The sequence below is a fragment of the Muntiacus reevesi genome, chromosome 1, assembly GCF_963930625.1.
Source record: "Muntiacus reevesi chromosome 1, mMunRee1.1, whole genome shotgun sequence".
Classification (NCBI taxonomy): Eukaryota; Metazoa; Chordata; class Mammalia; order Artiodactyla; family Cervidae; genus Muntiacus; species Muntiacus reevesi.
The window spans coordinates 77,896,519-77,913,210 of record NC_089249.1 but is presented as its reverse complement, the minus strand read 5'-3'; the positions used below and the strand labels follow the sequence as shown (position 1 = coordinate 77,913,210).

Sequence of the window (16,692 nt, the reverse complement as noted above, 5' to 3'; positions counted from 1 at the left end):
ATGCTTACGTTAAAAAATCATTTTTGTGACCACTGAAGTGTTAGTACATAATCTTTGGGAGAGCTTTGTAAGTTTGGTACAGGCTTTTTCTGATTTCATTTTCAGTATACATTTGGCCTATGTGAGAACACTTGTTTTAAAAAAGAGGATCCTAGCACTATCCAAAGAGTTTCATCAAAAGAGTGACAGAACTTTCAATACAGTAGTGAGTAAATGTTCCTTCCAAGTATACCTGAAAAAGCTCCAAGTTATTTAAAGACTCTGTAATTATTTCTCTCTGGGATTTGCTTGTTTTATCCACACCTTAAACAAAGCATGACTGGGACTGGAAGAAGGACTTTTCCACCTAGAACAGTAGAAACAGACAGTGGGCAGAGTCTCAGGGTGACGGCAGTGGAGCCGTATCAGAGACGCATCTCAATGACATCATTGAGAAACTTTTCCTCCATCTTTACTTCCTAGAAAACTTGCGGTAATTATTTATCTTTAATTTTCACCTTCAGTCTTCTTATGGTTTTTTTTTTTCCTACTTTTTATTGTGGTAAAATGTATATAAAATAAACTTTACCATTATAACCATTTATTTTTCATCATAACGATTTTTAAGTGTACAGTTCCATGCTGTTTTACATCCACATTATTGTGCAGCAGTCACACCATTCATCTCCATAACTCTTTTCATCTTATACCATCAGGAAACTGGTCCTTTATCTGCCTTCCAGTAACAATGTGATTAACTTGTGCTCTGCAATTCAGCACTCAAAGGATATGAAAAAACTGAAAGAAGAAATCTTTACTAAATTTTTTCATAGTATTAGTGGCTTTGAGCCTTTTTTTTTTGAAGTGCCCTGATTTGTATTTATCTTGGAATGTAGATTCAAGGGATTAGATCTGATAAACACAGTGCCTGAAGAACTGTGGACGTAGGTTTGTAACATTGCATAGGAGGCGGTGATCAAAAGAAAAAGAAATCTCCAAGAAAAAGAAATGCAAAAAGGCAAAATGGTTGTCTGAGGAGGCCTTACAAATAGCTGAGAAAAGAAGAGAAGCTAAAGCCAAAGAAGAAAAGGAAAGATATACCCGTTTGAATGCAGACTTTCAAAGAATAGCAAGGAGAGATCAGAAAGCCTTAATAAGTGATCAGTGCAAAGAAATAGAGGAAAGCAATAGAATAGGAAAGACAAGAGATCTCTTCAAGAAAATTAGAGATACCAAAGGAACACTTCATGCAAAGATGGGCACAATAAAGGACAGCTATGGTATGGATCTAACAGAAGCAGAAAATATTAAGAAGAGGTGGCAAGAATACACAGAAGAACTATACAAAAAAGATCTCAATGACCCAGATAACCACGATGGTGTGATCACTAGAGCCAGACATCCTGGAGTGTGAAGTCAAGTGGGCCTTAGGAAGCATCACTATGAACAAAGCTAGTGGAGGTGATGGAATTCCTGCTGAGCTAATTCAAATCCTAAAAGCTTTTAAGTGCTGCACTCAATATGCCAGCAAATTTGGAAAACTCACCAGTGGCCACAGGACTGGAAAAGGTCGGTTTTCATTCCAATTCCAAAGAAAGGCAATGCCAAAGAATGCTCAAACTACCGCACAATTGCACTCATCTCGCACGCTAGCAAAGTAATGTTCAAAATTCTCCATGCTTGGCTTCAGCAATACGTGAACTGAGAATTTCCAGATGTTAAAGCTGGATTTAGAAAAGGCAGAGGAACCAGAGATCAAATAGAAAAAGCAAGAGAATTCCAGAAAAACATCTACTTCTTCTTTGACTACACTAAAGCCTTTGACTGTGTGGATCACAACAAACTGTGAAAAATTCTTAAAAAGGTGGGAATACCACACCACCCATACCTGCCTCCTGGGAAACCTGTATGCAGGCCAAGAAGCAACAGTTAGAAAAGGACTTGGAACAACCGGCTGGTTCCAAATTGGGAAAGGAGTATGTTAAGACTGTGTATCGCTTATTTAACTTGTATGCCAGTACATCATGTGAAATGCTGGGCTGGATGAAGCACAAGCTGAAATCAAGATTGCCAGGAGAAACATCAATAACCTCAGATATGCAGATGACACCACCCTTATGGCTCAAAGCGAAGAGGAACTAAAGAGCATGTTGATAAAAGTGAAAGAGGAGAGTGAAATAGTTGGCTTAAAGCTCAACATTCAAAAAATGAAGATCATGGCATCTGGCCCCATCACTTCATGGCAAATAGATGGGGAAACAGTGAGAGACTTTATTTTCTTGAGCTCCAGAATCACTGCAGATGGTAACTACAGCCATGAAATTAAAAGACACTTGCTCCTTGGAAGAAAAGGTATGACCAAGCTAGAGAGCATATTAAAAAGCAGAGACATTACCTTGCTGACAAAGGTCCATCTAGTCAAGGCTAGGGTTTTTCAGTAGTCATGTATGGATGTGAGAGTTGGACCATAAAGAAAACTGAGCGCCGAAGAATTGATACTTTTGAACTGTGGTGTTGGAGAAGACTCTTGAGAATCGCTTGGACTGCAAGGAGATCCAACCAGTCAATCTTAAGGGAAATCAGTCCTTCATATTGTTTGAAAGGACTGATGGTGAAGCTGAAGCTCCAGTCTTTGGCCATCTGATGTGAAGAATTGACTCATTGGAAAAGACCCTGATGCTGGGAAAGATTGAAGGCAGGAGGAGAAGGGGACAGTAGAGGATGAGATGGTTGGATAGCATCACCGACTCAATAGGCATGAGTTTGAGCAAGCTCCGGGAGTTGGTGATAGACAGGGAAGCCTGGTGTGCTTCAGTCCATGGAGTCACAAAGAGTCAGACACAAATGAATGACCGAACTGAACTGGAATGTACAGTGAGCACATATTCTATTCCTTCTGCTTTCATTTGGCCTGTCAATTTGATTTTTGGTTTTTTTTTTTTTACTTAAAGGTATTTTATAGGACTTGGAAAATGTGGTTTAGTCTGGATTGTCTGCTTTGAGATTATACTTTTGAGATTCACCCTCCTTTTTTCCTTAAAATATCTTGTCTCATTCTTATATAAGCCGTGTGTGTGTGTGTGTGTGTGTGTGTGTGTGTGTGTGTGTGTGTCCTTTACCTTTAAAAGCAGTAGAAAAATATTGAAGGATTTTAAGAGCAAGACTTCAGTGGAAAGGATGGATTGGAGAAGTTCAAGGATGGAGGCTAGTAAGATACAAGATGACTGGGTAAAAGATGGAAAGCTGGTCACGTTTTCCTGAGCAGCATTTCCCATAATTTCTAAAACATAGCCAGAGTAATGGCCTCAGTGACCACAGGCATACATGGAGAAAGTACTACCCTCAGGATTATGTCACCACTCTTTCTAGGACCCACCCTCCCTGCAGAGCTGCAGCCCACGGATGTCTCACATTAGTGGTGGTACCAGGGCACATTGAGAAGAAACAAGGAGCAAGGTTGAGTAGGCTAGATACTGTTGGAGTGACACTGGGTCATAAGTAGTTTGGGAATTGGAAAAGTTGACGTTGGGTGGGGGGCTTAGGGTTGGAAATCAGCTGACATGGAGGGTTAGAATTGGTATGGTGGTTGGTTGTCACAGATGGGAGGCAGGGAGTTGAGGTAATTGAAATAGGGAAGGAATGAGAACTGAAGTTAAGAAAATTGAGCTGGTCAGAGATGGTGGTGTTAGGTGCCAGGTGATGGTTGTATCAGGTGGAAATCAAGGCTGGGTGGTTTTGGGCACTGGGTTGTTGTGTTGGTGGTTGCCAGAAGGACCCCCATGTTCTGTGATTCCTTAGAAGGACTCAGAGGTCAGCATATAGTTATACTTACAGCTATGACTTATTACAGCAAAAAGTACAGATCAAAATCAGTACAGGAAGAAGACACATTGGGCAAGATCTGGAGGACACCAGGTATAAATTTCCAGGAGTCCTTTCCCAGTAGAATCATGTAAGACACACTTGATTCCTTCAGCAAAAAGTTGACAACACATGAGCTGTTGCCACCCGGGGAAACTATCAGTCTCGGTGCCCAGGGTGTTTAATCGGGTCGGGGCATGTAACCATCTGCTGCAGTCTTTCCTGCGCAGTTGGATTGGGTAGCACGTGGTGGTGGTGGTGGTGGTGGGCACGGGGCGGTGTGAGCAGCAGTGGAGGCATTGCAGGCAGAGCCAAGGAGACTGGGGCTCAGCGCATGCCTCAGCTCTGCCTGTGGCCTAGTAGAATTCATCTTCAGGCCTGGGCATATGATTATTCCACAGCAGCAACCCTTCTACTCACATCCAGAAGAATGTAATTAATAGTGTTTTGTGGAGTTTCAAGGGTTCTAAGACCAAGTAAATTTGGATTAAAAAGATTTTGGGGACTTCCCTGGTGACCCAGTGGTTAAGAGTCCACCCTCCAGTGCAGGGGGTGCAGGTTTGATCCTTGGTCGAGGAACTAGGATCTTGGGGCACCTAAGCCCACAGGCTGCAACTATCGAGCCCGCACGTTCTTGTCTCCACATCAAGAGAACCCCCTTGGGCTGCAGACAGAGAAAACCTGCACACCACAATGAAGACCCAGGGCACCTTAGGGGAAAAAAATTCTCTTTGCTATTTTTTTTGGTTTTGTTTTAGTCACTGAGTCAAATCCAACTCTTTGGAACCCTGTGGACTGTAGCTTACCAGGTTCCTCTGTCCATGGCATTCTCCAGTCAAGAATACTGGAGTGGGTTGCCATTTCCTTCTACATGGGACTTTTCCTACCCAGGAATCCAACCCACATCTCCTGCATTGGCAGGCAGGTTCTTTACCATTGAACCACCACGGAAGCCCCTCCTCTTTACTATAGTTTTCCCCAAAGCTTTAAAATATGCACATATATACATATATTGTAATTATTCAAGAAATGAATAACTATATAGCATTCTCAAGTTTCTTTGGCCAGAGAACATTGATGCATTTTATGACTAGTTTCAGCAAACTCGTTTTGTGAGCTGCTGCTCTAGAACTTTTGGTTTTGAAACACAGCAAAGGAGCCTGGAATCCCACATGTAAACAGGAGGCAGGCCAGCAGAGACCATGCCAGTCTTGTTCACCGCTGAATGCTCTGTATGATGTGGGCATGTAGAAGCGCGTCAGACGTTTTGGAATGACTGAATTAAGGCATGCTTTGGCATCTTTACTAAAAAGTTAACTTTTCTACACTGCCCAGACAAGGATCCATACAGCGTTGTTCTGGATTCCCATTTTAATTTAAAGGAAAGCTTTCACAATGTCTAGAATACTTTATGTCCTGCAGATGAAGGGGGAGGATATCCCTAAATTTCTTGCAGCTGGAACCCACGCTTGACTCCCAAATGGAACAGTACATCTACAGAACGAAAAGTGATGGCATCTACATCATAAATCTGAAAACCTGGGAGGAACTTCTGTTGGCAGGTCGTGCCATTGTTGCCATTGAAGGTCCAGCTGATGTGAGTGTCATGTCCTCCAGGAAGCTGTGGGGAAGTTTGCTGCTGCTCCTGGAGCCACTCCTATTGCTGGCCGCTTCTCTCCCAGAACCTCACTAACTAGATCTGGGCAGCCTTCCAGGAGCCTAAATTTCGGTGGCTACAGCTGCTCACAGAGACCTCTTGCATTCACCTGCCCACCGTTGCTCTGTGTAACACAGACTCTGTGCAAAGAGGAGAGGAGAGTGGACGTTGTCATCCCATGCAACAAGAAAGCTGACTGGTGGGTCTGATGTGGTGGATACTTACCCGGGGAAGTTCTGCACATTCATGACACCATCTCCCATGAACACCGATGGTAGGTCATGCCTGATCTCTACTTTTACAAAGATCCTGAAGAGACTGAAAAAGAAGAGCAGGAGGCAGCTGAGAAGGCTGTGACCAAGGAGGAATTTACAGTGAATAGACCCCTTCAGCTCCTAAGTTCTTTGCTGCTTAACCTGAGGTGGCAGACTGGTCTGAAGGCGTGCATGTGGTGTGGGTGCCTATTCGGCAGTTTCCTGCTGAAGCCTGGAATGCTGAGCCTGCCCCGAAGACCACTGTGCAGCTCCCACTGCTCAGGCCCCTGAAGATGTAGGAACGACCACTGAGTAGTCTTAAGGTGTTCTTCCACAAGCTAAAATGGAAAGAGGTTGATGGAAAGTAAACTGTTTCTAAAAGAGAAAAAATAAACTTGAGAACTAAAAGGAAATAAAACTCATAGGCATTTATGTCATCTCTTAACTGTACTATAAGCTCTTTTGGGTCAGGGACCATAGCAGGCCCTGGCATTTAACAGGTGCTTTGTAGCTGTTGAATAAATGAGTGCAACTTTGTTATCTACTAGTCAATATTGAGAGTTGCATTTAAGTATCTTAAACAGTTTTTTACTTCACATGATTAAGGTTTTTCTGTTAAATACTTCCAGCATACAGATGAATAAACATAACACATATGGCATAAAAATAAAAAAGGAAATGCTCATATATTCATTATCCATCATTTGAAGTAGATCATTATTTCTTTGTGTGCCCTTCCCCAATCTTGTCCCTTTATCTCTTCCTAAGAGTAAATACTATTCTAAATATGTGTTTATCATGCTCTTTCTCTTTCAGTTTTACTACATATATGTGTATTCCCCAAATAGGATTTATGTTTTTGAGTTTCATATGAATTATATCATGTTATATATTACAGTGTGCCCTCAGTATTAGTTTTGAGATCCATCTATGCCATACATGTAACTGCAGTTTATTTTTTATGGTATTCCATTGTATGACTGTATCTCTGTTTATACACTCTTTTGTATCAGTGGACATTTGTGCTTTTTACAGTTTTTGATTATTCATATTCTATTACTATAAACATTGTAATACATATTTTTCAGTGTACCTGTATATGTGTTTTTCTAAAATAAATACAGAGTAGAATACCTGGGCCATAATTATGTACATTTTCAACTTACAGATAATTTCAAATTTGTTTTCTAAGATATTTGTATTTATAATTCCATTGACAGTATAGGAAAGTTCCCAATGCTCCACAATCTCTTTAGCATTTGCTGTTGTCCTTTTTATTTTTCTCAATATGATTGTGGAAATCTCTTTGTCGTGGTTTTACTTTATATTTCTCTGATTTGTCATCAGGGTGAAACTCTTTTCATGGATTTACTAGCCATTTGTATTCCTTTTTCTGTGAAATGTCTGTTCATGGCCTCTGATCATTTTTTAATCAATGTCTAGGCATTCTTTATTCTAGGTACTAACCCATTGTGCAGATATCTTTTCTCAGTTGTGGCTTACCTTTTCACTTTTTTTTTTTTAAGCACAGGGATAATGCTGAAAGGAATGACAAGGCTTGTCTCCAGGGTCCATAAGGTGAGTCCTAACTGACTTAAGTGCTTTGTGCCAACTGTCTTTAATTTGTCTTTCTAAATTGATTGTATCCAGAATAAAATGCTCTGGTGAACTTGAGCTGACTGACCAGTCAATAAAAAAGCATTCACAATTCCTTTTCTCTGCCATACACTTCGCTCCTAACTGCCCTAAAAATCCAGTAATAGTAGAATGGTTGTCCTTGGAATTTTTCTGATAGTTGATTAAATAACAGTCATATGTAAGAAAGACAATTCTGTTACTTTACTTCATTCTCTCTTCTAATTAGCAAATAATTTTTCAGCACATTCCATAAGGCAGATGCTCAGGATTCTAAATGACTCATCTCACTAATAACTATTGCTGTTTGTTGGGCATTCATGATGTGCCAGACACTGTGCTAAGTGCTTTATTTCTCTTAATCTTCATAATCAACCCTAAGGTACATAATATCTTTGTTTCACAGATGCAGAAATTGAGGATTAGAATGGCTAAGTAACTTGCCTGAGGTAACATGGTGTGAAGTTGTCAAGCCCAGACTAGATAGCAGGTCTGTCTGACTTAAAAGGCTATGACCTTAACCACTCTGCTGTATTGCATTTTATGGCCCATGTTTTTCTTTGAGACCTCAAAATCCAGTAGCAGGATCATGATTAAATGATTTTGCCATAGTGTGGTGAAGGCACCTAACTGGATTAGTAGGATCCAGAGGAAATCCTAAACAGCTAAATCCTGAAGGATGAGCACTGAGCAGAAGGGCTTAGTCACTCCCATCTGATCATTTAATTGCAGATTAGATTTCATTAAAAAGGAGTCCTTCTTCTTATGGGAGTCATCTTTTCCCCAGAAATTCATGACAAACCTGTATGCATAAAATAACCCCTTTTTATAAAACAAAATGAAAATGAAAGGAAATATCAACAAATGGATGGACTCTAGCCCCAACTAATTATATTAAAAGGCTACAATTTCTTCTTCCTTAATAGCAGACAAGAAAGTCTTGAGTCCAAACTGCAGAGGAATGTCAGTGAGAAAATTTTTATGCTTTTTGTAGATTGGTTTAGAGTAACCTTTATTGGCTCATGAATGCTGTTCTTTGAAGAACTGCATGGTTTTCATTCTGGAACAGTGCAGAAGCAGTTATACAGGTGGTTGTTTACCCCGGAAACGAGAGGTTAGCTAGGTGATGCCATGTATCACACTAAGGAGTAAGGAGTCCATTTTGTTAGCTTTTAATTTGCTGCAAAAAAACACTTAAAACGTCATAGGTTTCTTGTAGAAATAGCACCACCTTGTGGTCCTTGAATATAATTTTCACTTGAATGCTACTTTATTTGGGAACATGTTTTCTCTGCAGTAGCACTGAAAAAATTTTATCAATAGTAAGGTGCATTGTTCAGATGCTACGTTGAGGTAACAGGCCTTGAATTCTCATTGGCTTAACTCAGCACTTGATATTGCTTTTTGTGTATTTTTTGTGTGTTTTGTGTCTGTGCTTTGTTTTGCTCTTGCTGTTGCTATATTTCCGAAACGGTTAACTGGCAGGGAATTCCCTGGCTGTCCAGTGGTTAGGACTCTGAACTTCCACTGCAGGAGGCACAGGCTCAATCCCTGGTCAGGGAACTAAGATTCCACATGTTCTGCACTGCAACCAAAAAATAAAAATTGGTTTATAAGCAGATATGGGGGCTTCCCTGATGGCTCAGATGGTAAAGAATCTGTTCTCAATGTGGGAGACCTGGGTTCAGTCCCTGGGTCAGGAAGATCCCCTGGAGTAGGAAATGGCAACCCACTCCAATATGCTTACCTGGAGAATTCCGTGGACAGAGAAACCTGGAAGGCTACATTAATGAGATTGCAAAGAGTCGGACATGACTGACTGAACTGAACTGGTCTCACACTGTAGATTTAAGTTTGCCACAGCAGAAGAAAAAGTGAATTTTTACCCATTCTTAGCTTCCTGACTAGAAGTGACCCAAGTTATTTCCATTTAGAGCTTATTAGCAGAACTAATAATGTGACCCCAATCTATCTACAAAGGAAGCTGGGAGATTAGAGTATTTAGATATGTGATAAACATTGCTGTCTCTGCATCCTCAAAACTGCAGCAACTGTATTACTTTACCCTATTACTTTATATTTGGTTGACCAAAAAATTTCCATAAGATGTTATAGAAAAACCAGAACGAACCTTTTGGCCAACTCAATATTAATGTATGCGAATTCTGGTTCAGAGGTTTATATGTGCAGTCCACCAAGTTGTAGTGCGGTTTACTCTCACTTAGCTTGATGCTTTCTGTACTCCCCCATCACGTGTCTCTGAGAAAGATTTTTTATTCTAGGGCACGAGTATGAAGCATTTTTGGTGCATTAGATTCTCGGAGAAGTAGATACAAAGATGTACAATACCTGGTCCCTTCTCTTCCAAGTGTGTGTGGCCTAAAATGGGAGACAAACTTACATGTAAGATAAATAAAGGTAAAGACTTTTGAGTCAGACAGACTTGGATTTGGATTCTGGTTTCAAAACCTCCCAACTCGGTGACTTTAGAAAAAATTATCTAACTTCCCTGAACCATGATTTCCCTCATAATAAAACAGTTTAATACTCTACCTATCTTCTGGGATTCTTGGCTCAAAAATAATGTGTATATGTGTTGCCTAGCATTTTTTAGGTACTCAGTTAATGAAAACCATGAATGTAGTTACAGGCAGAGTAAAAATGCATGCAGTACAAAGAAAGTGCTATCAATAGAGAGGGAAAGATAATTGCTTTTGCCTGGAGGTGTCTGGCAAATCTTCACAAAGGATATGACATTTGAGATGAGTCTTAAAGGATGAGTAAGATTTAAATAGGGAGAGAGGGAAGTTGAAGTAGAATGAGCAGAATTATAAAGGCATAAAACTGAATAACATGTTTTAGCACAGTTGGCTGGCTAGAGTATAGACTTTATAAAGGGGTGGGACTAGAAAGATAGGTTGAACTTATAGCAGTGGCCTTAATTATCATGTTAAGGACTTTGAGACTTATTTTAACATAAATAGAGAATCATCTCAACGTTTTCATTAGCTGAAGGTGAAACCTGTTGAGATTAGCTGAAGGTGAAACCTGTTCCGGAGGACAAATCTTTTGGACTGTGAAAGATTCAGAGATACTAGTTAAAAAGCTGTTACAGAGTTAAAGGTCTTACAAGTGGATAAAAGTGTTACAAAAGGTAGTATAAAAATAATGTACATTTTCTGCATTCATGCAGCTGCTTAGTGAGACTGAATATAAATACAGGCAGCTTTCATATTACCTATTGACCTAGCAAGAAACTCCCTTAATATAACCATCTCTCACATCCCTGTCCTCCTGACTCTGCTGGATCCATACTGTAATCTTTCTCTTGTAACTGGCATCTCTTTACTTATAAACAAGGCCTGTTATCCTAACTCAGCTCAGGAGTTCTCCTGTTAGCTTTTTCTTAGATTTATCTCCTGAAATTGCATCCTCTTCCCCAGCCTTCCCCCAGTTTTGAGGTTTCCATGTGCAGTTCACCAACTTGCCTGTAGAGCAGTTTATTTTCACTTAGCCGGATGCTTTACACACTCCCTCATTACTCGTCCTTAATGAAAGATTCTTTATTTCAGGGCAAAGCTAGGCAGCCCATTGTTGCAGTAAGTGTAATTATACCTGACAAACAGGAACATTGCACTAATCCCCAGTAACTGAGGTGACTAGGATTACCAGACAGCTGGGAACTGTACAACACTGGCCGCCATTCATCACTTTGGGCAAGAGCATTAAAGGAAATTTCCTGAGTCTAGTTGTTAACGGCTGAGCTATACTCCTGAATAGTCTCTAATGGAGTTGTTTCCATGTGGGGCAGTGCCCAGACATGGCAGCACCAGCTGGAACAGATTCAGAGTATGAATAATGTGATTGGACTTAGAGAATTATAAATAATAACAAGGTTCTGTTTTACATAAAACTAAAATGCTTGTTGGTAATATTTTCCCCTGTTGCAGATATGGCTTTAAACCTCAGTGTTGTAGCAAGCATAAAAAGCCTAATAATTTAAAACTAAAACGGTTTCTTTTATAGTTGGACCCTGGACGGTTTTTGCACTTAGGGACCCGGGCACCCCAGTGCCTTGTTGCTCATCTGAATAACCAGCTTCCAAATGAGAGTCCCAGAGCTATTTCCCGCACCCTTGAGAACGATCCGGTGAGTTGCTAATATGTGTATGGATTTTTTTCAGGGCTTATAATTTGTTTGCCATTGTTTTATATATCACGAAAACTGAAACCAAAGGAAGGTAAGCAGATTTACATACAGTCAGACAATGTACCTGAGACAGCATTCTGGAACCTTCATCTTCCCCATCCCTGTCTGACACTCTAGTAATACAACTCAGGCAGATCAGTCTGTATCTGTTCTGATTTAATGTCTGTCATTGAACTCACTTCATGCTATCAGTTTTGTTATATATAGAGTGGGTACCTAGTAAACACTTAAATACTCAATATCATAGAAGTTAAATTTAGTAGTTATTATTGATCTTACTGAATGATGGGTTGGCAAACTTTTCCTTCAGGGACCAGATAATAAATATTTTAGAGTGATCTCTGTTACAGCTACTTAGTGATCTCTGTTACAGCTACTTAGCTCTGCCATAAACCAATGGCTGTGCTCCACTAGAACTTTATTTATGAAAATGGATAGCCAGTCATAGTTTACCAACCCTGGTTTGGAGAATCCTAAGAAATCAACTTACATGCCCAGGATCACATAGCAGGGCAGGTCCAGAGCACAGTCTTCCTAGTAATCAATCTGGTTGCATTTTCTACTTCAGGTCCCATTAGGCTAAATACTTATTTCTCATTCCTCAGTATTATTGTTGCCTCTTATAAATGAAATTAGTTGTGTGATCTGTGCCTAAATGTGAAGGGAACCAATAGTTTTTCTCTCCCCTTTTGTTCCTACCCTTGCCCTCTGAGTTGCCGCATCTTAACATATGCTGCACATGTGGAATGGAAAAAACATAACTCATTACCCAAAACACCATCTCAGCAGGGTGTGTTGTATTTGTGTCTCTAGCGTTCATCTACTTTCACAAGCACAAAATGAAATAGGATAAGTGACTGAAGTCATTGAAGTGCCTTTCAGCTTTTCCCTGTAATTGTAGTCCCTTTATCTGCCAGTTCCTCTGGGGTTTCTATGGCAACAGTGGCATGCAGATGATCTTGTCACGTGATTGGAGCATCTCTATACACAGCACAGAAGAATCCAGATGGCAAGAATTGTCTCTGCTACCTCCACATCTAGGGTTTATGTTGCTGAGCAACTGACTGCATCGTTCAGGCCAATATAAGCTTTATGTTCAATATATGCGCTGTGGATTTGGGGGCAACAACGAACATTTTTGTCTAAGATAAGACATGAAAGAATAGAACATCTTCTCCAGTTCTGAGAACTGTTTCCTCAGTAGTGTCTGGAAAGCCCTTGAGGCTTTTTAAAGTCGTTGGCACTCTCCGTTATACTGGTTTGCGTCTTCGTTCCCTAGGCCAAGCACGGGGAGCCGCATGTGGGTCAGCACTACAGCATATCTGTCCAGGAGCTGAAGACCGTCTTCCCCCACGGCCTGCCTCCTCGCTTTGCAATGCAGGTGCTCACAACGGGAGGGTTTCGGAGGGGGCTTGTGGCACCAGGTGTTGATAGCAGAGGCGTAGAATTAAATGAGTGGAAAACTAAAAGATTTAATTTGAATCTTCAAAAAGATAAATTCAGCCATTGATTATCTTTTGTGAATAGTGCTGTTACTATTATTACTTTAAGCCGATCTGAAGTTAACCAATTTAAATCCTTTTCGAAGCCAGGCAAAATATTCTTAAGTAAATAAATAATACCCCACTCTTTTTTCTTGTGTTACCAACAGATTTCTACAAACTAAAGCCTTCAAAAATTATTAAAAATTAGTTTAATATTTGCTTTAGCAAAGTATCCTAAAAATAGTTAATATGTGTAGAAAAATAAAAACTTATTCATGAGTCAGAAACAATATATGAATTAGATATGCATCACTCATTGTTCTTCAGTCTTATGGGTTTTCAGAAAATATAGTTTTGTAGTCATAACGTCAACCCAAAAAATGTGATCTTGAGTTGCCTTAATAGCCAGTGAAAGAATTCAATTAACTGGAAGCAGGGTTTATTGGCAAAACTGGTTCTCTGGCTAATTCCTGCTCAATTATTTTCAGTCTCAGAAATTATTCCTTCTTATTATCAAACTTGAATGTGCAGGTGATATTTAGAAGTCAGAGGATGTCATTTCTTCAGTGTGCTTTATTTCAAGAAATCAGATGAGACACCAGTAAAGGAGCTAATTCTCGAGCATAGACTCTCATCAAAAATTTTGTTGTTTGGAAATAGGACACAATTAGAAGAAATCATTACTTTAAACTGTTCCAAGACATTCATAGTGCAATCTCTAACGTGGTTCTGAGGGTCTAAGTTTATCCTCGGTTGCTTTCAGAATGGCTTACCCACCAGTGCTTTGGAGGGAATTACTCATACTTTCTTTCCATAGCTTCCATTTCCGTAAAAAGCCAACCCCCTCACTATTGTCTGTGTATTTAGTACTGTCATATTGCCTAATAACGGCATTTCTGTTTTAATATCTGTATCATGTTTTTGAAGTTTTCACTTTCTGTTAGGTTTGAACTTACATGTCAAAGTCCTTTTCCAATCCAGTTGTTTGGTTAGGATTTGAAAACAACAACAACAACATTATTTTAACCCTTATCTGACATACTTGTGAGTAGTATTTGTTAGATATTTATTTTTACCAATACATATTATTAAATACTGTATTTGCAAACCATTTTCACACATATCACTGCTTCCCAAATTTTTCCACCGAACTATTCCTGGTGGCAAAAAGGAGATTAATTTTTTTAAAAAAGGAATTAATTTTGTATGTTAGTTCTCTGATATGTCCATATGCTGGTATTGTCACGTATGGCCTCATAGCTGGGGCAGACCTGAGCTGGTACATATATAGTTCAGAGAAAAGTCTAGGTGGTTAGAGTAAGAACTAGATAAAAATAAATTTTAAAGAATTAACTTTTATTTGATGATTACCATATATCAGATACCTTGTTCAGCATTTTACACATTTGTAATATTTGTATCAGCCTTAAGTAGTTTGCATAGTTATGTTATGAGACGTCACAATTATTTGTAAATTTCAATCAACTAATGCTTCATTTACAGAAATAATCAAAAGCTGACTGTTACGTGCTTGGTGTCGGATGATGTGTTTTAATTTTTAGCTAAATTACATGGCTAAATTTTCAAATTCAATACCAACATCCTTTAACTGAATAAATGAGAAGTAGGCAGTTTGATTCTATGGTTGCTGTATTAGGCTCGGTGTATATTACCAAAAACTGGCTAGAAGTTCCAGCCCCACCCTTTCCTCCCGCTTTTCCCATCTTGTTAGGTGAAGACATTCAATGAAGCTTGCCTGATGATAAGGAAACCAGCCCTCGAGCTTCTGCATTACCTGAAAAACACCAACTTTGCTCACCCAGCTGTACGATATGTCCTCTGTATCCTTTCCCACCTGCCTGGGCTGTCTGGGCCAGTGCTTTCCTCCCTCAAACGTGGGGAGAGAAGAAATGCTTTATTTGTTGACAGCGGGAGTGTCCCTTTTGGTAGTGTTTTCTTTAACAGCGAGTGCTTTAGATGGCGAGAAGGGAACAGGAAAAACCCTCAGTCTTTGCCATATTATTCATTTCTGTGCAAAACAAGACTGGCTGATACTGCATATTCCAGATGGTAAGAACTTCCTCCCCTCACTGTGTTGGGGTTAGTTACTCTGTTACTGTGGTAGCACTGTGACTTCAGTTTTCTGGCAGGGCTCTGACAACTAAGGGAAAGGTCTCTGCTCCAGAGGCAGATTGGTGTGAGCTAGTTCGGGAACCTTTTGATAATAAGAATGAAGTATTTTGGCCCAGCAGTCCTCTGGGTAGCAGTCCTCTGGTAGTTACCTAATGCCCATGAGCATCAGCTCCCACCTTTGTGTTCACCACAGGCTTTATGCCATCATCTAACAACTTTGAGACCCACAGAGCCTTCACCATGGTACTGCTTGTCAGCATTCTGGGTTGTCAGCATGAATTTTAGAAATTAATCTCTCACACTTCATACATATCTCTCCTTGTTTTGTTTCTTTAATACACAATTTTATTTATTTTTGATTGCCCTGGGTCTTCGTTGCTGTGTGTAGGCTTTCTCTAGTTGCAGCGAGCAGAGGCTACTTTTCATTACAGTACATGGGCTTCTCATTGCAGTGGCCTCTCTTGTTGCGGTGTGCGGACTCAGTAGTTACAGAGGATGAGCTTAGTTGCTCTGCAGCATGTGGAATCTTGCCAGACCAGGGGTCAAACGCATGTCCCCTGCATTGGCAGGTAGATTCTTAATCACTGGACCACCAGGGAAGCCCCCGTCTCTCCTTGTCTTGTTCAGTGTTGTTTGCGTCGACATATTCTAACTGACACTGCCAAGAAGCTGAGGTGACCTTAGTCCATTTGTGTATTGTGTATAGTGATAATATTTACGATGGGCTAGATCAAAAAATAAACCTCTGAAGCAGGAAGGCTTTAAGAAATATATATGGGAATCTAAAGTCATCTCCCGTAACAGAAAGAGGCATGGAGTATTTTGAGTTAATTACAGTCAGTTCCTACCTAGTTTGTCTTCTTTTGCCTTTTGATTAGCTCATCTTTGGGTCAAAAACTGCCGGGATCTTCTGCAGTCCACCTACAACAAACAGCGCTTTGATCAACCTTTAGAGGCTTCAATCTGGCTGAAGAATTTCAAAACTGCAAATGAGCGTTTCTTGAGTCAGGTGACTAGATTCCCAGAAATTTGGTGCTGGACAGTCCTTAAGATTTTATCTTCTTTGTGCCCTAAGTACCAGTAGACTATGGTGAAATAATATTGTAGTTGGGATAACTATACCATTTTTTATTTCTTTGATACATTTATTCACAGCGAGTTCATACCCTGAAACTCTTTTATGCATGGGAAATAGAGGCAGCAGTAAGCTGTCTGCATCTGGTGTGTAGCAAAAGGAAGTCCAGATAGATTCTTTGACTTTTCCAAGGTGACAGCCTAAAATCCTCTAACGTACATTTCAACTACATAACTTTTTCCAGATTAGATCTTTTAGGAACCAGAAACAGATTCGTAAAATTATTTTGTAGTGATTCTTGTTAACAGTCTCTAGGCTAGGGGGTTTTGACTCTGATGTAAGTCAGAATCACCTAGGAGCTTGTTAAAAATGCAGATAGCAAGGCTTTTTTCCTGGGCCTTTTTA

At 40.0% G+C, this 16,692-nt stretch overlaps 1 protein-coding gene and 1 pseudogene across 9 annotated transcripts in view; both read left to right on the top strand.

Annotated features, from left to right (window-relative positions):
- Window positions 1-16,692, top strand: part of DAP3 (death associated protein 3) — a 40,637-nt gene that overhangs the window by 13,222 nt on the left and 10,723 nt on the right. For 7 of the 9 annotated variants that reach the window (XR_010658628.1, XM_065902595.1, XM_065902591.1 and 4 more), the window contains exons 2-7: window positions 7,278-7,329; window positions 11,413-11,535; window positions 12,875-12,976; window positions 14,812-14,920; window positions 15,057-15,149; window positions 16,091-16,221. Coding sequence is in view for 8 of the 9 variants with exons in the window: in XM_065902595.1 (XP_065758667.1) it covers window positions 7,278-7,329; window positions 11,413-11,535; window positions 12,875-12,976; window positions 14,812-14,920; window positions 15,057-15,149; window positions 16,091-16,221 (610 nt within the window). In the remaining variant the exon portion in view is untranslated. The remainder of the gene's footprint in view (window positions 1-7,277; window positions 7,330-11,412; window positions 11,536-12,874; window positions 12,977-14,811; window positions 14,921-15,056; window positions 15,150-16,090; window positions 16,222-16,692) is intronic. The other 2 variants (XM_065902599.1, XM_065902597.1) reach the window with 1 other exon arrangement.
- LOC136161379 (small ribosomal subunit protein uS2 pseudogene) lies at window positions 5,236-6,149 on the top strand (annotated as a pseudogene).